General features: G+C 42.5%; 1 protein-coding gene across 1 annotated transcript; it reads right to left on the reverse strand.

Moving 5' to 3' along the window:
- Window positions 1–5478: 5478 nt before the first annotated feature.
- Window positions 5479–26787, reverse strand: RLIM (ring finger protein, LIM domain interacting). Its single transcript, XM_082208316.1, has 4 exons — window positions 26497–26787; window positions 15192–15383; window positions 9833–9916; window positions 5479–7712 (listed from the first exon to the last, which is right to left on the reverse strand). The coding sequence occupies exons 2-4, from the start codon at window positions 15358–15360 to the stop codon at window positions 6163–6165; spliced, it is 1803 nt and encodes a 600-aa protein (XP_082064442.1). The 5' UTR covers window positions 15361–15383; window positions 26497–26787; the 3' UTR covers window positions 5479–6162.

Consider the following 26787-nt stretch of genomic DNA (forward strand, 5'->3'; position numbering starts at 1 on the left):
TACTATCTCCAGTTGTGGAGTCAGAGCATAGTTGTCATGGCTAGAAGCCACTGATATTGTCCATGAATTTGTCTAATCCTATTTTAAAATTCTCCAATGGCAATGGTTTGTTTACTGAACAAAATAAGCACGTTAAATTGGGTTGTTGTAGGGCATGAGGAAATTTTTCAGTGCAAACTGAAATCTTTCCCTAATACAAATTACCCCAAAGACACAAGATCCTGCCACTCCTGCTTCTGTGCTGGTGGCAAATGCAGTGAGATAAGTCTAGAGACTTCCTCATGAACTTCTGCTGCCTGAGGCAGCTGCCTCAGCCCACCTCCTGGGCAAGCCAGCCCTGGGCTCCATAATGGTGCGCCAATGCCTAAGGAGGTTGTTGTGGACATGTCCCCAGTTCTCAAGTCAGAATGCATTCTGGCATTCAGTTTCCACCCCTGTCAAATGAACTAAGATTTTGAATGAAAATCAGGGATTGCCAAATCTGCCGTATCAGGAATAACATAGCACATATGATGAGCCTGATGGCAAAATGGCCTAGTCTGCGAGGACGGCATTGCCTAACTTGTCCCTTCTACGACAGAGTATGGCTCAGATTTTGCAAGCAGGATATAAAAGTGGTGAAGCCCCTGATGAGACACACAATCACTTTTGCTATGAGTGACACCAAGGGACAAGGATACAGGCCAGCCAACCAATTGTGAATCAAGTGAAGGCATCCTTTTGCAAGGAATTAGAGGGCTTCCTCCTCAGGAAGATGCAAGGAAGAATATTGCAATGAAGCATGCTTTCCTCCTGGGTCCATGGAAAGGTGCAAAGGCAATACTTTCATGCTCATGTTAAAGTAAATGAATCATAATGTCACCACAAAAGTTGTTCCTGGAACTTGGGGTAACCAGCAAATGCTTCCAGACCTTGCAAATGGCACCGTTAAAAGTTTCTGATGGGATTTCATTGTGGATAGCTGTGATGGCTCTATTCTATGGGTGTGGTGGTGTCACAGCCAGCAGTGCTTCCAGTGAGACTTCATTCTTAGGCACATTCAATCACTGGAGGGTACCATGAAGCAGCTTAAATGACATCTGTGATCAATGAGGATGACGGGAAATAAATGGTTCAGGAAAAAGGTGAGTGCTCGATGTGCTTCTGAAACAAATGAGGATCTCTGCAGTTTCCCAGAATCCCATGTAATTAATGACAGTGCTCAAGAGAAAAACAAATTTAGTAGCAATACCCAGGTCAGGAATGCAAACAGTGTACTAAGTACAATTTTGGGGAATGATGACAAGGAGGTGATTGACAGATGGCAGAGTATAATTGTACCAGAGTTGACAGTTTGTGTAAAGCCAAAGAAGTGCATGGAACCATCCCAGTCGAAGCCCCTCTGATGTTTCTTCTTATCTGGCAATCACTTACAGTGGTACCTCTGGTTACGTACTTAATTCATTCTGGAGGTCCGTTCTTAACCTGAAACTGTTCTTAACCTGAAGCACTTTAGCTAATGGGGCCTCCCGCTGCTGCCGCACAATTTCTGTTCTCATCCTGAAGCAAAGTTCTTAACCCGAGGTACTATTTTTGGGTTAGCGGAGTCTGTAACATGAAGCGTATGTAACCCGAGGTACCATTGTATAGTCAAGTAAGATGACAATGAGAACTGGGGTGGTGGTGGGGTGGTTGAAGGAAGCAAGAAAACAAAATAATCCGAGTGGTGGCACATGGACAGTACAAGTCAGGCCAAACTTGTACTGTCCAACAGTCTCCTGACAAGACTAATTGAGATCAGTTCGGGTAAACAAGATATTAACAATAGTAATAAATACATGTGCCTTTGATTCAGTCTTACAGATATTCTGTGCCAATCAAATGTAGGAATTTGTGGACAGTGTGAATGAGTTTACTTTGGGCAACAAAGCATCAGGCATAGTGAGAAAGGGTGTGCCTGCTCATACATATAAAAGAAGGGCACGTTCTTTGTATCTGGCAGATTTATTCCACCATGAACCATTGCCAGGTGGTATTGCTAAAATCAGCTGTGAAACTGCAGAATGCAGCTTGGTTACCGGAATTATTGCTAAATTTTACAAGTGTGAAAGAAGGTAGCAAATGTCCAGAGCAGCAAAGGGCAGAGTACAGCCAAGCCACACTCATCTACCAGGACTGGAACTAGAAGAACTGGAGGTGTTATTGGTGGAGGTCACACAGGAGAAATACTGTTGCTGCCACCATAAGAAAAGGGCTACAAGCAGAATGCCAGCAGAATGCCAAGGTGACAGAAGCAGAAGAACTGTGAAATCCTTCTTTCTGTAGAGGTTACCCAACCTAATGACAAGAATCTGCTTCAGTGTATTGTGCAAATTGGAAAGACACCAATCCAGGCAAAACTAGGTGATGTGACATATGTTCTTAAGAGGTGCTGTGGGCTTCTTGAGGAACTGGTAACACTGATCAGTGTGAACACCATGGAGCATTATGTGGCTCATTGTCAGAGACATGATGACATGTGGGAGGAATATGATGACCTAAGGAACAGTAAGTCATTATGCAGCAAATACAAATAATTTGGCACCTGCTGATTTACAGTGCATAGAAACATAAAAGTTTGGTAGAGGCTGCTGCAAAAACAACTGCAGAATTATGGCACAGGTTTAGAGTAGATCAGACAGTGTTGGATTTCAAGTGGTGTAAAATAGGAATTCCAGTTTGATATATCAATTACTTCATTTTGAGGGCACTGAAAAATGACTGAAATATTAAGCACAGGTTTGGAATGACTCAAACAAAATTGAATTAATTGCTTTAATTGCATTATGTATCATGCAATTTTGGTGGCGCTGCAAAAATCTGGCATAGGATTGGAGGGGATTACAAATTTGGGGGGTTCATAGTCAACACAGCTCCATGCCACCAAAAGATTGCGGAAGTTCCTTCAGTTTTTGAAGCAGGGGTAGGAGAAATATAGGGAGCTAGAATTAGTATACACAAACACCTCAAACAACCCCTGGCCATTTTAACAGTAAAGTAAGACAGCTGTAAAAGGCAACTGGACAAATGCCAGCCCTCCCCTCCCCTCTGGGGGCAGTCACTCCACCAGACAGCCTCAGGAAGGAAAATAAGCTGAGCTCCTTACATTATCTTTGCTGGGGGCTCAGCTCTATTAGGCACCTCCTCTCCCTCAGCTGTGCCAGCTGGACATTATAGGAGCTGTTTAGCAATTGGTATATGAGTTTTTATTTTACTCTTCCCTTGGCAGTAAGCCTACAGGTAGGGTCGGTCTCATTTTGACTATATGTCAACTGCTCCTGGAGTCCTTTTGGCTGAAAAGCAGGCAAGAAATGCTCTAAATAAATAAATAAGCAAGGAAGCAGAGGCAATAGCTACATCGCTGCTGTTGCTGTGGTAAACTGCCCTTGAAGGTGGAGACCTTCATTCAAGGGCAGTTTACCATAGCAACAGCAGCAACAAGTGAAGGTTGTTCCATTCATGTTTTGTTTTAGGGAACAGGAGCTATACAGGTGTTTAGTATTAATCTAAGAACCAGAGATAAGTCCATCCATCCTTCCTTCCATCCCCACCCACAGCTGTCTTGCAACATGCCAAGTTCCTAAAAGCAACTTCAGCATTCAAGTTAGTCCACAGGTTGTGCAAAAGCTGTTTTATACTAGGCTTTGCTGCACATACACTTGTGTTAACCATTTGGGGCCTAAAAGGAAAAGAAACCAGCTTGTTTAAAGCTTTCCTGCCTTTCTCCATAAGGAACCTGGCAATTTGCTATTTAGAAACCTGATTTCACTGTACAAGTTACAGGTAGGTAGCTGTGTTGGTCTGCCATAGTCGAAACAAAATAAAAAAATTCCTTCCAGTAGCACCTTAGAGACCTACCAAGTTTGTTCTTGGTATGAGCTTTTGTGTGCATGCGGGTGGCGCTGTGGGTTAAACCACAAAGCCTAGGACTTGCCAATCAGAAGGTCGGCGGTTCAAATCCCCGCGACGGGGTGAGCTCCCGTTGCTCGGTCCCTGCTCCTGCCAACCTAGCAGTTCAAAAGCACATTAAAGTGCAAGTAGATAAATAGGTACCGCTCCGGCAGGAAGGTAAACAGTGTTCGCCAAAAGCGGATTAGTCATGTACACCAACTCCCTCAGCCAATAAAGCGAGATGAGCGCCGCAACCCCCAGAGTCGGTCACGACTGGGCCTAATGGTCAGGGGTCCCTTTACCTTTTTAAAGCAAAGGTCAAGAGCACATCTGCAACAAAGCTTTTAATGTAGGCTTCACTGCATTTCTGAATGAAAATACAAACAAGTTTTCCTCCATTAATCACTTTTAATGTTTGAAAAAAATGAATGCATGTCCCAACAAGATTAGAAGAGTACCTCTATCTGCATTTTTTATTTGAAAGCTGCTCTAAGTTGAAGGTATGAATATTCTGTGGGAGAGGAACAACCTTGCACATAAAATTTTGTACTTATATATAATCTACTTCAGGCAGCAAAGGAGAGGGAGAAGAGGTGCTATGAAATCCTTCTCTAGCTGAAAATGTTTTATTAAAGCAGCAAGACTGTTTTTGCCTGTATAAAGCCAACTGAAAACTTACCTTTTATATATCCAAGATTATGCAAATATCAAGAGTCTGTAAGCAAAAGCAACATACAGTGTTTTGCTCAGTAAAACTTGACTCTTAGTATGTATGGGACAGGGACAGGGACAGGGACAGGGAATTATTTGATTTATAAAGGAATTTCTAAATTAACTTACTTAACAGTATTATGTATTGATAAATTCACAGGATTCTAAGCTTGATAAAACCACCCACTCTGTAATTTTAAAAATTGAACAGATACACTGTTAGTTTCTCTTCCACCTCAAAGGAAGGAAGAAGTGGTACCATTCAATTTAACTGTTATTTAGAAAAATACACAAGCCACTACTTGAGGGATTTATGCTGAAAGCTGTAGGTTCCCAAAGAACAGGCAGAGCAATAAAAGTACTTTGCCCGCAGAAAACACATTGTATATATATGCCTGTAATACACGATCTGGGGGAGAGGCAAACTTATTACAAAGCTGCCAGTAATGTAAAACATTTGGTTCTCCAGTTGTTGCTTGGACCACAATTCCCATCCTCCCCAACTACGGGCCATGAAGATTGGGAATGATGAGAACTAGGCATCCAACAACCTATGGAGGATTAAAGGTTAGCCACCTGTTTTGCAGGGTTGGGGCATCAAAGAGATCTGTATTTTAGGAAGAGGTCCCTGTAGCACCAAGTTTTTCAATTTGTGTCTTTTCAGTGGTACCCCTACACCCAAGCAGTGAACTATGAACACCCCATTTCTATCTGTTGGGCTGTTTTGGGTGTCATGCTGTGACTTTAATACTGACAGGGGCAGCTCTTTGCTATCTTGCTCACTCTGCAGGGGAGAGTCACACCAATGCATTATTTCTAACCATAATGGTTTTCATTCCAAAGGCATTAGTACAGCAGTGCAATTAAAACTTTATTGATCTATACAAAAAGCTTTACATTTTTAAAAACAAAAGTGTGTTCATTTATAACAGGCATAAGCAATTAACATATTTCCACAGCAAGATAAATATCCCCATTAAAACTACCAGCTCATTCTATGGCATACCATAGTGTTGGGCTAAAAACAGCTGTACAGTGGGAGAGGGCTAATATTAGTGTTATTTACATTGCCATGTTCAATACCCTATACAAGGAGGGAACTAAATCATATTCAGGGGTGCAATTTTATTGTTCAGTTTTTGCTTTAATCCACAGTGAAACATGAGCTGTATATGTAGCTGAATGATTCCTGTCATATTCTTCACAGGGAAGAGCAGAATGTTGGGATCTTCAGCATTCACCACTCACTGGGATGGGAGAGGAAAGATGTGAACCTTGTTTGTGCTGGAATAAACTGAGAACACAGCAGGCAAGTGTCTTTGGGCAAATGTAGTGGTGTTTTTTTTCTCACTTGTTTTAACTGATGACACAAACCCAGTATCATTTTCAGGACCTTAATCAAGAAGGTTCCCACTAGTGAGGGTTGTTTCGGGAGGATTGTTTTACATTTATACCTACCATACAAAAAGTGGCCACAGAAAGGTGGCTTCTTTGCCCACTGCTAGCTCATCTTGTGCACTCAGCTCAAAGTTCACACCTTGCTTAGACAACACTCTCTCGGTTAGCAGAAGCCAAGACTGCTCGGCGGCAAATTGGGCAGGTAGAGTTTTCTGACAGCCAGCGATCTATGCAGTGCACATGGTACTCATGAGAGCATGGGAGCTTCCTCAGTTTGTTCCCCTCTGTGTATTCTGTAATACAGACACTACAGGTTTTCAGAGCATCACTTTCACCAAAATTTCTCATGGCTAGGTTGTCAATTTGCTCCTTGGTGAGGCCTCTGGGTTGGTCATCGTCTTCTTCATTAAGCAGAAAAAACTGAGCCAGGCTCAGGAATGGGAGTGAGCCACTTTCTTCAAAAGTAACAGAACCCCTGGCATTCCGTCCTTCTCGCCTAGCACTAGCTGTGGATGCCCCTTCATTATTGCCTTCATATGCCTCTCCTGGTGCAGAAGGATCAGGACCTTCATGACTTGAACCACTACTATTTCCACTGGCATCTCCACCCTGTGGTTCTGCCATTTCTACATTTGGAGTTGGTGCTGGGCCACCAGGCTCTGCATCGCTATCACTGTACATGAAGTAACTGAGCTCACCAAAGCCAGTCATTATCTGCCTTAACATGGTTTGAATGGCAACAGACGTCGTCTCACTCAGGCCTGTATTCAAAATTCTACGGATAGGAATCCTAATGGTACTGACGTAAGTTCTCACTCCTGCCCTTTCTGAGCGTGAAAATGTGCGTCTAAAACCTCCACGCTCACTTTCATATGTCACAGTATTGTTTGGGGTCTGGGATCTTGATCGGGTTCGGTTGGCTATACTGTCTCTCTGCCTGTATTCTCCTGGACGGACTCGTCTCACTTGTAAGTCAAGGACAATAGTTGGAGGCCTCTGTCCAGGGGCTGCAGACTCTGCACTGCCATTTGTTTCTGGAGGAGCTGTTGCTTGAGGAGAGGGTCTTGCTTCAGGAGTTGAAAATAGCACTGTATTTTCACTGGGCATCTCAGATGTAGTTGTATGCTGCCTTATTACCATATGCTGTCTTGTTCTAGAGCTCCCTTCAGCTTCACTTACTGGGGGAAGGTCAGGTGTCTGAGAAGATATATTATGATGCACCCGACGTGCAGATTCATTCATTGGATTAAGGGGTGACCTACTTCTATCAGTCCTAGCTCGTGTCCTCCTCTGTTCTGGACTTCGGCTTCTTGATCTCCTCAGGCCTCTGTGAGGAGCAACTGCTTCATTTATCACTTCAGGGGGACTAATTTCTGGTCCAGGCTGCCCTACAACAGGAGGAGTCTCAAATCTTGGAGTCTCAGCATCACTTTGGTTATTTTCCACTTCTTCTCTGCTGGGCGGTTCCACAGATGGCTCACCCTCAGTTTCAGGATTTGGGTTACCATTATTACGATTGACGTTTATTTCTAAACTGAATCTGAAATCCCCACTGTTTGGGTTAGTCCGGCTCACTGCCCTCCAAGACTGGTTTCCTCTTTGCCCACTTCGTGTTGTATTCCCAGTCTGTCGAACTGAGTTAAGCCAATCTATTATGGAATCGCCATTAGATACATCTTCTGCGGACTCTGCACCTGCAAGACAAGAGCAACTGCCAGAGTTAGGAAACTGGAGAAACTCTGGGCTAAACACTTTCCCAACATTGCTATGAGTTAGGGTTTTGAAAACAAGTCTGAGCCACGATACTTTCACATGCATGCATTTACTGTAGGAACCATAATGGTAATTATAAATGCACTCTAAGAGACCCTGTAAGCTCATTGTGTCTCACTAAGTTGATAAGAACAGCAAAGCTGCAGTAAAAATCATTAAGACAGGTTAACTCAATCCAGGGTGCATGCGATTCAAATGTCTATTCAGCAACAGAAACCTTGTTAGGCTGTCATTAAGGTATCAGTTTTGTAAGGGCTAAGCAATATGAAAAGGTATTGTGGTACTTGAAAGCAGTGATGGTAAATTTCTTTTGGGCTGAGGGCCACACTGGCCCATTAGTCAACTCTCAGGAGCAGCATGCCAAAATGGACATGGAGAAAGTGTAAGCATTAACAAAATAATAATAATGACACCATTTTGGAGTCTTATGGAAGTCACAAGACATTTAGCACGCAGAATCGTAGGAGGGAACATGCAGGAGTGGTTGGATTTTTTAAAAAAGACAATTAGTTCTCCACCCTCACTCTGCCTCATTCTGGGTCCAAATGAACCTGGGCACTGGCAATCTTTCAGCAATTGGATGCACCTAAAATGGTCACCACCTGTACTTTTAACCATGGCAGAGGCAGCAGATCCAATCTGTGCACCACCTCTTAAGATGAAACACCTGCAGCAGGATCCTATGCACACTTACTTAAAAGCTTTCCCACTAAGGCCTGGCCTGGTTTCAGTGCAACACCAGGTAGGTTATCATCCATGCATAAGCTAAGAATCTTATTTAAACCAGGCCTGCAGCCACTGTATGTCCAATGTTAAGCATGCCAGTGCAGAAGCTAGCTCAGAAAATATATTAGACATGTTCATTGCCTGGAAAAATCATGTTTGAATCATTACTTCTTTCAACAGGACTTAGCTCCTAGTCAGCATGCTTTGTACTTTCATTCCATTTATGATTAACTGCTTCTTATAAAACATCTCAGGGATTTAATAATAATGTCATCAACAATAAAATGTTGAGGCTTACAGGCTACTTCCCAGGTATGAAGTCGCATGAGAGGAGAAAAAACAAGTAGCCTCAGTCTGACAGAAGGTAAAGGTCAATAAAATGCTGTTTACAGGGATGTGAACAAACAAACAGATCTATTTTTTTTAAAAAAACATGCCACAATAAAGCAGCCAATGGCGGGACTAAGTGCAATCCCAGGAGTACAATGATAGAATTTGTTTTATTTGACATGTTGCACATCCCTGGCTTCAGAATTTCTATTCCTCCAATTTCTAACACAATTCCTAATGTAAGATGTTTTACCTCAGCTGATGCTGTCAGGTGGCTTGTTTTCTTGAAATCAAACCACATGGGCCAATGCACAGTGCTTTGCAAGTGCAAATGAACACTGCACCACTTGCAAACTGCAGGGTTTGGATGACCAGCTGATTGGTGATTTTTGCAAAACCCAAATTCAGTGTCAGGTGGGCGTGGCCTGGCCAGAACTGTCTTATTGGCCAAATGAGAAAGTGGTCTGATGGGCCCACAGGCTAGAGCAGAGGTTTTCAACCTTTTTGGGTCCATGGTTCCCTTGACCAACTACATTATTTCTGCGGAACCCCTGTGGGGCTCAGGAGTTCAGTTATGTCACCCTTTGCCTGCAGAGCCAGCAGCACCTCACCCCTCCCTTGTGGAGTGTTCCCTCATCCTCCTCTCCTCGGGAGTCCTTTGGGCAGCTGCAGCTGCTGCCCCTGACCTCTGAGCTGCCTCCCTTGCCCCAAAGAGAAGTGCCTCCTCACACTGCTCCACAGGTGCCTGGGAAGCACCCCCTGGCCAGCACCAGAGGCACCATTCACCTGGGCAGCTTGAAGCCAGAGCTGCTGCAACAAACATCTGTGCAAGCCTTTGGGAGGCAGAGATGTGATAGGGCATCAGAGGAAGGGAGGGAAGAAAAGAGGGACAGAGGCCAGCGTTGCTTGCGGCACCCCTGACCATCATTCAAGGCAACCCAGGGCTAGAGGTTTCTTTTTGATGCTCTCAATGAATATTACATACCTCTATTGTCTTCCATGTTCTGCTGGGGTGGGCCTTCCTTAATTTGCTGCAGCCTTCTCAGCAACTCTTCTTCAGTAATTTCACCTGCGGAAATAGTTTTCAAGAGGTGTTCCAGATAAACCATGATTTTTATTCAAAATTCTGAAGAATCTGATAAACACAGGTAACAACTTTCCAAATTATCATTATCTTGGGATGCTCCCAAGCGAAAGATTAGAGAAAAGTGGGGGGTGGGGGGGGAATGGCACAGACCAAGAAACAGTAAGCTATCAGAGATGCCACTTGTTTAAAGAGGTATAAGAAGTCAGGTCACATGGAGGCAGCTCTCCAAGATAGGCCTTCTGTTGAAAGAGTATATTTTCTTTGGCACAAAGGTCAGGTATATTTAAAGAGAGACCTGTGACTTCCAGGGCTGTGCATCTCACTGGATCCAGATTATTTAGGATCTGGGAAGTGCCCACTAGGCAGGTATGTAGCCTATATGGTATTTGCTTGACAGTTCAATTCCTAAACTACTGCTAAATAGTTTGTGTGAGGATTGTGCAAGGATTGAAAGATGAGAGGTAGCACACACTACAGATCAATTTTCACATCCAAGGATTCCTTATTTGAAAGCACTCTTTGCTCACATGAGTTAATAGTATAGGAATCAGGTAATAATAATAATAATAATAATCATCATCATCATAATAAAATTTATTTATATCCCGCCCTCCCCAGCCGAAGCCGGGCTCAGGGCGGCTAACAACAATCAAATAATCAAACAGGTATGCCTGCAAAGCCATGAGGAAAGACTTGCTGAGACTGTGGCTTTAAGGACATAGCTGTGCTCAACTAAGAACATGAACAAAATGCTTGTTCCATCACTCCCTCTTAGGAAAGCAAGCACCCCATGTGTAGACAGGCTGGATGCTAAGGGAGAGAGATGTCTGCAAAATTGACCCTCACCCACCCTTGCCAGGTAGCGCAGCTGGTTCTGATATATTTCAGCACCAGGTGAAGACCATCATTTACAACTGATGGGTTTTATCTGGCTTTTAAAATGCTCTTCTGACCATCGCCATCTGTTGTATGTATCTCAATTCTGTTGTATTATTTTAACTACAGCATATCAAAATTTTGTACAACTACTTTGTAAGGTTGTATACCTGAAGAACAGTAAATAAAACATGAATTGAGAGATGTATGTTTTGACTCAGAAAAAAACCAGTGCACCCATAAGCAAATGAGAAGTGAAAAGAGAAATATCCAACTCAATAAAAGTCAGGCATAGTAGTAAGAACAAAAGCAAGCATTCTATTCTTCACTGAATAGCTAACTTCAGATGTAAACTATGGTAAACTTCAGATTAAACTATGGTTTAGTGCTACGTCATAGAGCTACAGGAAGGCTGAACAAAGCATGAGTCTTGTGGGCTCCCCTTCCCACACCACCTGAAGGAGGGCTTCTGCAGAGACTAGTTTCACTTTGTGAAGAATGTTGGCTTGTTGGATCATACAAACAAGGAATTCCAGCTTACAACAAATTGTAGTAAGTTCTGAAACATGACAGCTTCAAAACAAGGGTTATGAAGGTGGCCTGTTACACTGGAATGGTTCTTTACAGGACATATGGCGATATTCTTATAAAGTGAAAAAAATCTCCACAGAAGTCCTACTCCCAACAATACAGGAGGAGGGAGGCAGTTCACCTGTGCAGTGCTAACCACACTTTAGAATTATAAGACAATGTGGTTGGTATGTAGTAAGATGGCAAGGAGGAAAAGAAAACTACTGGCTCAGATGCTCCTAGGTCTGACATAATATAAATCTCAGCATGCCAGAGATTGTTGAAGTGAGACACCACAGCTAAATATATATATATATTTTAAAAAAGAGTCAACAGTAAAAGAAGCATTACAGACTGAACCCAAAATGAAGTTCCAAGACTGAGAAGGAAGCATGATGAATCAAAGACAGGCAATAGTCCATAACAAATAACAGAAAGAGAAAATGGAAAGAAAAAAATAGAACTTGACAGCAGGGTCTGCACTAAGGGAAAGCAAAAACGAGCAACATAAACTGGGTTTGGGGGGGGTGAAAGAAAAGAGAACGAAGGAATTTACAAAACACCTCCAAAGGGAACAACATAACAAGAAAAGGGAAATGATATTCAATTTAAGTTCAGTCACCAATCACATTTAGTCCAAGACTCACAAAGGTGTGCAAAAAGAAGAAGTGAGGAGTGACCTGCAACGCTCTGAAATACCTGTTTGAAAGTATATTGTCTGAACAGACAATTAAATAAATGGAAGCAGGAGGGAGTGTTGTATAATACAGGCCGTAATAGGGGCGATAGGAATCAGCAAAGTTGTTTTTATAACCAAGTGGTGAGAACAGGCAATCATAAGAGGGGGGAGACATTTATTCAAATCGGGGAAACCGCCTGGGCCAGACGGTCTACCAATAGAATTATTTAAGACCTATATAGATTGGTGGGCAGAACCCCTAGCTCAATTGTTTACTCTCATAGACAAAGATGGGATCATACCGGAGATATGGTTAAGATCAATAATTATCCCAATCTTTAAAAATGGCGACCCAAAAGAACCAAAGAATTACAGACCGATAAGCTTACTATCAGTGATAGGGAAAATCTACGCTAAGCACCTCCTATCTAAACTCCTTATATGGATGAAAAATTTAAATTTACCAGGGAAAGAACAAATAGGTTTCTCTAAAGGTTGCTCTACATTAGACCACTGCCTTATACTTATGCATTTGGTTGAAAAATATAGATCCCAAAGGCAATCTAAGATATATGCTGCTTTTGTAGATTTTCGTGGTGCATTCGACTCAATTGACCGCCCAAAGCTGTGGAGGAAACTCGCAGAACTAAAAATTGATCAGCGCTTATTGATTCTAATACAAAATCTATACTCTTCCAATGTCTGTCAAGTCAAACTTAACACCATAGGTCATCTTTCATCAGACATCCCAATCTCGAAAGGGGTAAAACAAGGATGTATTCTTGCCCCCTTTCTATTTAACTTATTCTTATCAGACTTGCCAGATCACCTTCAAAAAATAGAATCACATGCCCCTAAACTTAATCAGAAACCAGTTCCTCTCTTATTATACGCAGACGATGCAGTCCTACTATCATTAACGAGCTTGGGTCTGAAACGTCTTATATCTTCTCTGACCCTCTACTGCGAATGTAATAAACTCTCTATAAATTACGTGAAGACAAAAATTTTGGTCTTCTCAAATGGTTGGAAACTAGAGAAATGGAAAATAAGAGGGCAAGAAATCCAACAAGTAAAAATCTATAGGTATCTGGGAATCTTATTCCAGAGCAATCTAGGGTGGGCAAGTCATCGCACAAATGCCATAAAACAGGCAAAGTGCACCTCATCAGCAGTTGCCCGTTTTTATTATCAGAAAGGTAATCAATTTATTCCTGCGGCCAATCAGATTTTTCAAACAAAAGTGCAAGCCCAGATATTCTATGGAATCCCGCTATGGATTCAAGCATATAACAGTGATTTAAATAAGATTCACTCCAGCTTTCTGAGACGTATTCTTGGACTCCCAGCTGTGATCAAATATGAAACAATGTGTGCAGAAATAGGCATACACACAATGGAATACTGGGCCTGGTCCACCTCAATAAAGTACTGGTTACGGTGCCATTTTCGCTGCTCTCCATCAAGCCTGCTCCCTGATCTGCTCAAAGACTCCTATAAATCAAGATGGTATCAGTACCTCGAAAAAAAGATTGAATCTTTAGGCATCGAGCTGGAGCCCCTGTATAATTCTAATGAGCAATACATTTTCCATAATATCCTAGCTAGACTAAAGGATGTGGAGAGACAAAATATTATGGCAGCTGTAAATAAAATTTGCTCCCCCATATTCTATGATTTAAATATCTTAGATAGCAGAGTCAATTACGTCACTAAATTAATAATCCCAGCCCAACGTAGGGCTTTTATGCTGGCCCGGTTGAATGTCTTTCCCTCAGCATTTGTCTGGGGAAGATATCAAAACATCCCTAGAAACAAGAGATTCTGCAGATGCTCTATGAATGTCCCGGACACTGTAGAGCATATTCTCTTTCATTGCCCATTGTACAGTACGCTCCGTCAACGCGTGCTGTCCCCTCTTTTGGGTGGTCTGGAACCCCAGCAAGGTGAATGTGCGGGATCCTGCCTATCCGACGTTGACCAAAGGGTAACGGCGGGGGTAGCCGAGTTTTTGGCTGCAGTCCTCCAAGGAGCAGGTTAACAAGGAAAACCACTGATTTTATATGTATATATATATATATGATTGTAGCCAACTGCTGCCTTTTTATATATATTTCAAGGCTTTTACATGTTATTTTCCTTCTTACGGTTTTTATTTGCATAATGCCTAATAAAGGTTTGATTTCATTTATTCTAATGAATATACCACAAGTAAAACAATAGAAAGGGTGACCAAGTTCAAAAAATACAAATGCTGAGGGCAAAAAAATGTTTCTAAGACAGGACTGGGGGGCGGGGGGGATACTAGAACTGTTTTTGCCAAATGCTAAATAGCCACAACAAACCTGAGTGGTGACGTGGATTTGTAAGAAATATAAACAGCTGGAAAAATGTCAAGAGCGAAAGAATGGACATGCGTTGCACTTGTGTACACAAGCTAACAGTCCAAATCAGCACTGATTTTTAAAAGGTCAGCTTATGGGAAAGAAAAAAGCTAAGCAATGCATGCTCATCAAGAAAAAAGAAAAGAAAAGAAAAGTTGAAGGTAGCTGGTAGGGTCAGGAATCGATGGATCAAAACATTTTTGGTTGACCATCAGTCTGTCAAAAAAATTTGAAGCACCCCAAACCCACACAAGGATGGGAGACATGGGCAGTTGAAGGCAGTGATTTTTGCCATAGAAAACTGTCTGGAGAGGACTGCAGTTGTAACAGGTGGTCAGAAGTAGCATCTCTGCTCTGCCACTAACTAGGTTTACTTCTCATCTACAGAAGGGCTGGGGGAGTGGGGGGGGGGGAGCTGCCTTCAATCCTTTAGTAAAGTGAAGCGGATACCTGCACAGTAGTGCTTTTTCGCTTCATTGTGCATTGCTTCTTTGAATGATATCATGGTCAAATGCCACCAAGACAGCTGACTAGCAGGGCCAGCACTAGTTCCTGGAGAACACAATATGCCTTACATGTTGAAAGCAAGAGCCCTTCAGAATACCACGTGTAATCAATTTTGACATAAGCAATTATTTTCAACCCTTGTTTCTCAGTTAAGAGCTAGTAAATTTTGATCACATCTCAGTGGCAGAATTTCCACACCTGAAAAGGATTTTAATTGCATCCAGCACATGAAGTAACATACCAGGGGTGCCTAGCAAATTGTTATCCCTCATTAGCCTGTAGTCTTCTTCACTCAGATTATTCACGAAGTGATAGAAAGCTTCTTCCCGATCCAGGCGGTCCAGCTGACTCCGACGCTGTGCTTCAGACTGAGCGACACTTCCTTTATTATTAGAATCTGAGCTTTCCATGTTGATCAAAGTAGGGAAAATGTCTACAAAAAAGGAAACAGTCAATTTGTTTGGAGAACCATATAATCCATATAATATACCAGAAGAGTAAAGTTTTAATCTGTGGGTGCAACATAATTTTACAGAAACATTAAAAAATAACAGACTGAAATAATGGTTAAATAATGGTTTTGTTTCTTAAGTATTTCAGGCTCTTTTTAAAAAACCCAATCCTAATTATCCAGCCCAGGTCTAGATACCAAATGGGCTCATACCAAGTGGGCTGTAAGCACACTTCCTGACACAGAAACCTGCAGGCCACACACTGTCTTGCTGTGGGGGGAAGCCAAAATTTGACACACACCCCAATCTCCGCTAGTGAGGGTTTGGGAAAGAGGCAGGAGGACTCTTAAGCCCTCAGGCCTCCTTTCCAAAGCCCAGCACTTCACTTACCAGCTTTGGGAAGGCAGTGTAAAAGGGGGGGGGGGCAAATGTTGCTGAAGGCTGCCGAAAAAGATCCCAAGGGAAACATTCAGACCATTTTATTCTCCAAGAATCTTAACATGTGGCTACCAATTTTATTGCTCTTTTCTCTTCCTATTTATACAATTTTAGCCTACATTTTGCTGCTGGCTATAATAAATTTTAATATATATTTTTTTTAAAAAAATGGTTTACATTCTTACTTTTTGTTACCTGCTTTGGCATCATAAATAAAAGAGAATACCATGCAGAACAGTGAAAAAATATGCAAAGGAAGATCTGCATGATTTGTAAAGATACAAACATATTTAGTTTTTAGTTTTAACTGCAGTAATCTATTCCATTAGTCAGGGGCCATAAGCGGAGGGCTTTCCATTGTCTACTATGACCAGAGGACCATGCTGCCAACCAGAAATCACTTGATATGCCACACAGCATTGTCATCCAAGCCTAAGTGAGTAACCTTTGAGAGAAGTACCAGAAAACCATCACAATTCTCCACCAGCTAGGTCACTTAGCTCCCATCAATTTATATACTCAAAAACACCCACAACCACAAAATTAGCACCTCATAACTGAAAAGATGTTTGAGGGCTTATATGTGGTTTCTGCAAGCAGACTGCTTAGTGGAAAGAGTGTTTTAATATATCCTGCAACCAAATATCCAATCACTTCTTCAAACTACAGCTGCTAGCAGTCTGCTAAATGTGAAACATGCACACACTGGGGGGGGGGGGAATCAGGTTCAAAATAAAGGACGCAGAATAATACATAATAAAATAAGGGCCAAAATAGACAATTGTTAGCTCCAAATCTGTGCCCTGAAGTGCAGGATGTACGTTTGTTTTCTTCTCCATAAATTGGAGCAGGGGTCTAAAGGGGATCATGAGCATAACATGGGGGCTGGGGCTTTAATCCTTTGCCCCCTGCTATTGTCCCCACCACCTGAAATTTGATGCAAATGGGAAGACGTCCCCCCCCCCACCCCGCTAATGCAAAATGCTCTAGCATGGCCCACCAATCCAAATTGGAGACATAGTTGGGGCAAAGGATTAAAAGCACCCCTAACCGCCCAAAACAAAACAAAAACAAAACCCCAAACTTGAGGGCATTACCATCACTACTAGATCAGGTGAGCATAAATAAAAGTTCTTTGAAACATGCCATGTAATTTTTCATATGAGATATTTACAACAAAATTATTGCCTCCATCCACCACCTATGACCCTTTCGGGAAAGGAATAACATGGTCACTGTAATCCACACTGGATTACTGCAATGCTCTGCTGCAGGGGTTGCCCTTGAAGACAGCTTGGAAACTTCCATTGGTCCAAACAAACTGCAGAAGCTAGATTACTGGCTGGGGTTTCATTTAGATCTCAACACAGCCTCAACAGCCGTATTGGTTGCCAGATCATTTTTGGACCCAATTCAAGGTGTTCATGTTAGCATTTAAAGCCCCAAACAACTCTGGCCCCAAACAGCCCTACACACTTTTTCATGTGTTAAGATTGGTAAGATCTTGGTAGTTCTGCCCTCAGAAGCTTGTATGTCTGTGGCCCAGGAGAGGTCATCATTCTCTGTGTCAAGCCCTTGTTTGTGAAACTCCCCCTATACAGGCTGGAAATCTGGGTCCTGCTAGGCCTACATATGCATCACACCCAGCAGTTATGGTATGTTTTATGCACACTGTTGAGCACTCATGATGGATCAGAATGGATGACACTATGTCACAGCTGAAGAAACTGCTCGAGTCGACTTTTGTGTATATATTTGCTGCTTTCAATAAGGGTCATGAAGACCTTGGCATCGGTTGGAGTGGCTGTAAAAGGAGCCATGGTGCCAACAAAAAAGTTAAGGTATAACGTGTTTCGGCAAACCAGCACTAGATATGTGTCAAAGTTCCCTGAATGAGGAATAGCTGATACAGCAGCGGCCCTAGTTGCCCATTTTTCTGCCTCCCGGATAGACGGTGGTAATTCATTGTCTACATCTTATGTGGGTCTGCCCACAAGAACAATAAAATTAATGGAAAAACTCAATGGAAAGGTCCAGCCCCCTGGTTCCATTGCTAATTGATATAAAAGGATATAAAATCACTTTGACTGATTGCTTTGTCAATTATACTTAATTCATATGCAAAACATATCCAATTGCCTTATGCTTTAAATATAGTATTTTATCTAATTTTATCCAATTCAATTTTCTAAGTAACATGTGTTTTGTTTCATTTAATTTTTTTAAGCTTTGTATATCAATAAATGGATTAATTTAAAGTTACTCTCCGTAGTCTGTGAGGGTTTTTTTAATTACTTTGTATGCGTTCCTTCCTGTTCTACTTTATAATGTATTTTAGATTGTTGTAACCTGCCCTTACACCTTAGGGTGAAGGGTGAGTATTAAAATAAAATAAAATAAAATAAAATAAAATAAAATAAAATAAAATAAAATAAAATAAAATAACAACAATATATTCTTCCCCTAAAGAGTTCATAGTAATGTACATAGTTCCCTCACAACAACCCTGTGAGGTTGATCAGAGGGAGTGTATTTGACTGGCTAAGTGGCTCCTAAAGAGAATAATGGTTGAGTAAAGATTTGAATCTAATCTTCCCTGGTTTTAGTCCAGATGTGAGAAGTCTCTATCTGAAACATCGTATCAGTTGTAAAAATCAATAAGGTATGGGTCTTCTATTTCAGGCAATCAGAAGTGCCACCAAACTCCTTAAGTAAAACCGAAGTGCAATATGTGTGCAGTATCTATTTTTCAACATTGTGCTATATCATCAGCTAAACAACATGATATACAGATATATCACATGATATACAGATATATGTAGAGGCATTGACTGGCTTCATAGCTTTTCCCACATTGTGATTTTTGTATAGCGTGCGCACACACACAAAACAGGGGGTGCATGGCCTGTTACCTGCAGATCCTGGATTTCTGTACCAAGCCAGAAGTAAATACAAAAATGACAAGAAAACAAATGCCTATGAAAGTCACTGGTGGCATAGCAGTGACTAAAAACCATTTTCCTGTTTGTCACCTGGACAACATTCTTATCCCACATAATGAGGGAAGTTGCTCTTTCCAAGCTTGTGGTTTAGAATGAGTAAGTAAGAGATTAAAGGTATCTGAGGAGTGAACTTCTTCATAGAGCCCAAATCTCCTTTCCTACACATACTCACATGGAAGAGTGAGGCACAACTGCCCTACAAACTAATTTATTACAGAATATCTAACATGCAATACTGAGAAGCAGTAAGAGCGCAATCAATATTTTTCCCTTGGAAGGTGGTGGACTCTCTTTATTGGAGGTTTATAGGCAGAGGTTGGATGGCCATCTTTCATGGATGCTTGAGTTGAGATTCCTGCATTACAGGGGGTGGGACTAGATGACCCCTGGAGTCCCTTCCAACGTTACAGTTCTATGATTCTATTATCATGGTCACAAGAGCTTGAGCCAAAGCTCAAAGTCCACTTGCTTCCAGGGATGAAGTGAAAATCTGAATCATGACACTATAGCTACCAGTCAATACATCTATCAATTTGCTTTTCACCCCAAGGCTCTTCTGGAAGCACACAGAAGCCCAGAAGAACTCTTGCCTACAACAGTGATGAGCAGAGAGCTGTGGATTGTAGCCAACTATGCCCATCTGGGAGAGCAATCAGGCTAGGGTGTGTGTGTACAAGGGAAAGAGCTTTTTCAACAATGGCTCCACATTTGTGGATCCTGATCCAGGTATAAGACAAGCTCTTCATTATCAAGCCTATATGTGGGTCTGTGGCTTTTTCTTGATTTTATTTAGGCAGCTGAAATATATGGTGCTACTTTACTGACACTGTATTTAATTTTAAGGTTTGACAGGGCAAGGTTTCTGTTTTAATGTATTCACAGGCTATTCACTATATTCGTATTTATTTTACTGTTACAGTGGTACCTCGGGTTACATACGTTTCAGGTTACAGACTCGCTAACCCAGAAATATTACCTCGGGTTAAGAACTTTGCTTCAGGATGAGAACAGAAATTGTGCAGTGGCGGCACAGCGGCCCCATTAGCTAAAGTGGTGATTCACGTTAAGAATGGACCTCCGGAACGAATTAAGTACTTAACCCGAGGTACCACTGTACTCATTTTTACACTTATGTGTTTTAATTACCATTTTTATATAAAAGTGTGACCCATGTAACCTGTGTCTGATGCATCTTGTTGGGAAGTTTTTGTTTTTTTAAGTTGGGTTATAAACCTATGGAAATGAAGAGTCCACCAAAGCTTGTGCCATAATAAGCGTCTTAGTTTTTAAGGTGTCACAGGCTTTTATTTTACCTACCAATGGAACCAACACTAATGGAACAGCATTGCTGGCCAGCAAGAACTTTGGAAGTGTTCCCAGAGGAGCAGGGAACACTTCCACTTAATTCGATTCTTGACACTATCCAAGTTCCTGTCACTATCGTCCCTATCTCCCACAATTTATTATCAAATGGTGGAGCTCAGAAGAAAAAAATATATCAAAGCTGTTTACAACACATTAAAACATCAAATAAAACAATCCAGAATAAAACAAATTCAAGCTTCAATGAAAATATTTCAGATCCTTCTCTAGGTGACAGCTTTCCCTGTATTGATTTACCTACTTAATTTATATCACTGCCCCATAGCAGAAGTGCTCTGGGAAGCCAGTGTGGTGTAGTGTTAGAATGCTGGACTAGGACCTGGGAGACCAGGGTTCAAATGTCCACTCAGTCATGAAGCTCACTGGGTTACCTTAGGCCAGGCACAGCCTTTTAACCTGCCTCACAGGGTGATTGCAGAGATTAACTGAGGAGGGGGTGAACCATGTATTCCACCTTGGAAATAAAGGTGGGATATAAATGCAATAAGTAAGTTCTTCTGCTTACCTGCTTAAGAAAGCTGGAGAGGCTATCCAGATGGAGATGTCAGTTGCCATCCTGGCATCCAGAGATCTCCACATGGTCACAATTGGGCCCACACCAGTAGCAAAATGCACCTAGTACCCAGCTAATTTCTAACACTGTCTCGGGGTCATGGGTTTGAGCCCCACATTGGGTTAAAGATTCCTGCACTGCAGGCGGTTAGCCTAAATGATCCTCATGGTCCCTTCCAATGCTACAATTCTCTGATATTACCATATTTATAAAGCATTTTATACTATTCAATACGTTGACCATCATGAATTCTAAACATTTTCTGATATCATAGACCTAATTATGTCTACAAAAATTGTCAAATTCAACTTCTTTGAATTTGAGAAGCAATTTAAAATTCAATACTTTTTTTCAGCAAAAATGGAAAGTCAAGTGACACTTGACACACGATTCCTGGAAATACAGGTTGCAGTGTCCAGAACAAGCAGTACCAACTTCCACTTTATAATACCTAACTGCAAGGTCAAAACAGGATCTTTAAGCACAATATTTAAGTCTCTACAAATCACAAGGCCTTCTCTCCAACATAATTATTTAAAAATTCATTTCCTACTTTTCACCATGGTGGACTCAAAATGTCTTAGAACAATTAAAAATACAAAATTTTAAACAAATTAAACTTCCAAAATTTTAAACCTCAAGAATTTAAAATGTCAAAACAATGCATTATGTAAAACAAATGGCAACAGTGTGATAACACGATGTGCAGAAATAGTTTTGCCATTTATTCTGCTTATATGAAACCAATCAGAGTACAGGATTCTATTAAAGACAGCATTATCAAAGACTGGCTGAAAAATTCCACCACTATAAATGTTTCAGGAAAGCAGAGGTCTTACAATTCTCACTAGTCCCAAAGGTCTCTGAAGACTAGGTTCAAGTGACAGTGACACTGACCTGTTGTTTCCCCTTTACCACCAATTTTACTCCCACAATGGTCAAGTACCCTCTGGAAAGGAACAGTGGCAACCAAGCCCATCCTAAATGTGTCACCTCCACATGAATGCCAATGAATACTCTATATCAGAATCACTATATCAGAATCAATGCCCAAAGAGCAACATTCCATAAGTAAGATCATGCTAGACTATATGTAGTATCAGACCCTCTTAATACAACCTTGTCAACAACTGAATACAGTGGTACCTCAGGTTACATACACTTCAGGTTACATACACTTCAGGATACAGACTCTGCTAACCCAGAAATATTATCTCGGGTTAAGAACTTTACTTCAGGATGAGAACAGAAATCGTGCAGCGGCAGCGCGGCAGCAGCAGGCCCCCATTAGCTAAAGTGGTGCTTCAGGTTAAGAACAGTTTCAGGTTAAGAACGGACCTCCAGAATGAATTAAGTGCGTAACCAGAGGTACGACTGTACACACATTACATTGATCAATGTCTACTAATGTTTACTGTTATGTTTGTACCTTTGCTAAACATCATTAATGCTAACCAGGGTTTGAAACTGGGGTGGCGGGGAGAGAGATGGCCTGCTTATCTCTTAAGCACAGAGCTACAAGTGATGCAACCCCTCACCCCAGAATTTACAGGAACCACTCAAAGCCTGGAGGAACAATAAAAAGTGCATATAAAACACTAGAACTACACTGCATTTTTAGTAGAAACCGTAGGAGCAGAAACAAGCTGGACAGGGAAAAGACAGCAAGTAGTAACTGCGAGAAGAACTGACAATTGTACACTTCACTTGCCTAAAGCAGTTTTAACTCATTCCAGAGCCTCCTTCAGGCACCTCCCCACTTGTACATGTAGGGCCACTTCAAGAGGATCAAGCCATTGTGCTTTTAGGCAACATAGTTAGTATTACAATCTCACTGCCTCACTATAACAAATCTACCATTTAGGATTGTTTTTGATCCACTCAGTCTAGTAAAGGTATCCTGATAAACACAAAATTTGCAAGGCCATGTGTAGTTCACTTAAAAAATAATAAGACATAAATTGTGAATGTAGAGGCATCAGTTTCAGTTAAGTATTCCAATATGGGTTCCTAGAAAGGAACAACCCACTCCTGTAAGCCTCCTCCTTTATACAAGCATACTAGTAAAATTTGCCACCAAGGTTAAGTTTTCGAGACTTGCAGTTTTTAGATTAAATATTAAGCAGGAAACATTTTATGAAAGACCCTAGCAGCAAAAAAAACCCATGCATGTCATTTTCTGACCACACAATACACAAAATAAGAGGACAATTCTTCTCTAACCTGGACAGTCAAATCACACAAATATATCCCAGATTTTTTATAACTGCTCCAAATTAAACACTGACATTCTTGGCGTTAATTTTTTTCTGAGCTTGGCAGGAAGTGAGACACAGCACAGTGGTACCTCTGGATACGAACGCTTCTGGTTGCACATGCGTCGGGTTACAAGATGTGCTAACCTAAAAGTAGTTGCTCCCAGATGAAACTTTGCTCTGAGATGCGAGCGGAAATCGCGCTTCGGAGGTGCGTGTGCAGCAGGAGACACGCTTTCGCTAATGGTTCCTCATGTTAAGAACAGTTTTAGGATAAGAACAGACCTCCGGAATGAATTAAGTTTGTAACCAGAGGTACAATGACACCTCTAGAGAGAAATAAAGCTTAACAGTTATTAGTCAGTAAACAACTGGTTACTCCCCTATCATGACAAACAAATATACATAGACACCTTTACAGTATTCTCTTTCATTCCCATTTGTTTTCCCATACCTGAAAACCTGGAAAGCTTCTGCCAGTCAGGGTAGATAATACTGAACTAGATGTACCAATGGTCTGATTCAGTATGAGGCAGTTTCCTATGTACCTGACTTTTAAGATACTGGAAAGTCTCCTCCCCTCCAACAATTTTACCCACTGTATGCCTGCCCCTTGTCCTTGAGGGTTCCTCTCACAACAGCTACCTGCAATGTCAATTCTCTCCCTCTTTAAATCCCACCATTGCTGTGAAGGCTTTTAGCTCAAGCCTTTATTCCACATCCCCAAATGGAATAAATGTTATGTTAAGGAGCAAATGCGTGCAAATACAGGTGTTATTCTTGCCTTCCCTGGTTGTCTGTTCCCCCAGTTTAGATTGCAGGATGTTTTGGGCAGGGTCTAAGAACCAACTTTTTTGCCTTCATTTACTTGTGTAAGGTATAATGCACAATGATGCCATCATATAACAGCTTTCTAAAAACTTGGATTGGACTTTTTACAGGGACGCGGGTGGCGCTGTGGGTAAAAGCCTCAGCGCCTAGGGCTTGCCGATCGAAAGGTCGGCGGTTCGAATCCCCGCGGCGGGGTGCGCTCCCGTTGTTCGGTCCCAGCGCCTGCCAACCTAGCAGTTCGAAAGTAGATAAATAGGGACCGCTTACTAGCGGGAAGGTAAACGGCGTTTCCGTGTGCGGCTCTGGCTCGCCAGAGCAGCGATGTCACGCTGGCCACGTGACCCGGAAGTGTCTCCGGACAGCGCTGGCCCCCGGCCTCTTGAGTGAGATGGGCGCACAACCCCAGAGTCTGTCAAGACTGGCCCGTACGGGCAGGGGTACCTTTACCTTTACCTTTTACTTGTGTAAGGTATAATGCACAATGATGCCATCATATAACAGCTTTCTAAAAACTTGGATTGGACTTTAATATTGACTACTAAAAACTGAAGTATTTTACTTTAAAGGTAAAAAAAAAAAAGGTAAAGGACCCCTGGATGCTTAAGTCCAGCCAAAGGCAACTATGAGGTTGTGGCGCTCATCTCACTTTCAGGCCAAGGGAGCCAAGTGTTTGTCCACAGACAGCTTTCTGGGTTATGTGGCCAGCGTGACTAAACCACTTCTGGGGCAACGGAACACTGTGACGGAAACCATAGCGCATGGAAACGCCGTTTACCTGCCCGCCACAGCGGTACCTATTTATCTACTCACACTGGCGTGCTTTCGAACTGCTAGGTTGGCAGGAACTGGGACAGAGCTACGGGAGCTCACCCCGTCAAAGAGATTCGAACCACCAACCTTCTGGTCGGCAAGCCCAAGATGCTCAGTGGTTTAGACCACAGCACCACCCATATCCCTTGTTTACTTTAATACTGCTCTGATCATCAGTTGAAGCCAGTTGCACTTTCTTCTCCATGCCAACATTTGGAGAAGAACAGCTTCTTTACATTACCTGTACCATGAACATAACTAGCACAGTAGATAAGGCAAATAAAGAAGGCACCTCAGGCTAACAATATAACTCTCATGGACCCACTCTGCACATCATGAAGTAATCTAACCCCTAGTTTTAACTTAGTTCCAGTTAGTATCAGGTAAAGATTGTCCGAAGTTCATCAATATAATTATAAGTGAAAATCCAAATATTCTGATACAATGACTTGAATTTTATGATAAACAAAGCTCAAATTAAAAGTCAAAGGATTTTGTTTTAATTGTTCCTATTTTAAAAGCTGCGTGGTTTCTGTTGATCCACCCCAGCCCCCCACAATATCACCTGCCAAAGGCAGTAAAAGGTACTCCATAATTTAGGTTATAGTATAAAACCTCAGAAAGTGAAAACAAATGTAGTGCTTTGCCCTTCCTGACAGAATCACTCAATAAGCATGTTGAGATTTACCCCCGAGAGAGATTATTGAGAAATTAAGACATCTCTAGCACAGAAAAAGGAGGACCAGATTTCTGGGAGTAAGAACATCAATGAAGCACTAATTCTGGGTGGGATTTCCCCATCAGGACTATGAGGTTCAGTGAACAGCAATGACAAGAGGAGGTATAATGATATAGCAACTAACTTCAGTGATACCCTACTTAAAACTGTCTAAATATTTAAGTTGGGCTACCAGCCTAAGAACTCACTTTCTTTCCCAGCAGCAAAAAAAATCAATGGGTCTTTCACTGTATTCCCCCTTCCCTAAAAAGGAAGATCAGGCTACTGATTATGCCTTTTGTACATGGGGGAGTGTACCATGTCTAGGTAGGGCTGACAAGGGACTCCTGCCTGGCTGAGACCCCTAGGAGCTGCTGCCAGTCAGCGCAGACAATACAGTTCAGTAAACAACTAGTTACTCCCCCATCAAGGCAAGCACATTATGAAATATATCTTCCTCATTTCTAACCAAGGCACCTTCATAGCCATGTTTCTGTCATTCACATTTATTTTTACCCATACCTAAAATCCCGAAGAGCTGCTGCCAGCCAGTGCTGCCAGCAATGCGCTACATGGACCGAAGACCGGATCACTAGCTCAAGTCAGTACAGCATGAGACTCTTAATCCGGAGGTCGTGGGTTTGAGCCCCACGCTGGCTGAAAGATTCCTGCATTGCAGGGGACTGGGCTAGATGGCCCTCGTGGCCCACTTCGAACTCTACAATTCTAGGAGTCGGTATACGACAACGTTCCTATGTTCCTAAAGGAAAACCTCCACCCTGGGCGAGCCAGCAAGGCCCACCGGTGACAGCGGACCTCAGCCAGGGCGATATATTGGGCAGGCCCCTGAAAGAAATCGAGCAGCTCACGCGGGTGGGTGAATAGGCGGCGGCTGAAGGGGCCGGTAGGGGCCCCTGCCCCCCTCTTCACAGCCTACCCGCGACCCAGCCCCAGCGAGACGGCTCCGGCTGCCGTGTTCCCCGCCCGCTCCGGCGAGAAGCGGTGCGGCTGTGGAAAGACCACCGTCGTCGAGCCAGGCTTGGCCGGCTCTCCGCGGCCAGACCGGTGAGCCCGCCCGGGCGCCCGCTCGGCTCGGTCACTCACCGCCTCCCTCCTCTTCCAGCTCGTCCGCCGCCCTTCCGGGGTCTCCGTCCGGCGATCAGCCCCGCAGCGGCCTGAAGCTCAGGTCCGTCACGTCCCGCTCCCCTTCTTCTTCTTTCTCCTCCTCCTCGTCGTCGCTAAAGCTCCGGCAGCGTCTGGCGCCCGACCCCCGACCCCTCCTCCTTCTTCTTCTCCCTTCCCTCTCCCGTCGCTCACTCAAGCGGCCATCTTACTCTCCATTGTTACTAAGGAACTTGGGGGCCGGAAACGTTGCGCTTCGGCGGGGGAGGGAGG

The sequence above is a fragment of the Podarcis vaucheri genome, assembly GCF_965113315.1.
Source record: "Podarcis vaucheri genome assembly, chromosome: Z".
Classification (NCBI taxonomy): Eukaryota; Metazoa; Chordata; class Lepidosauria; order Squamata; family Lacertidae; genus Podarcis; species Podarcis vaucheri.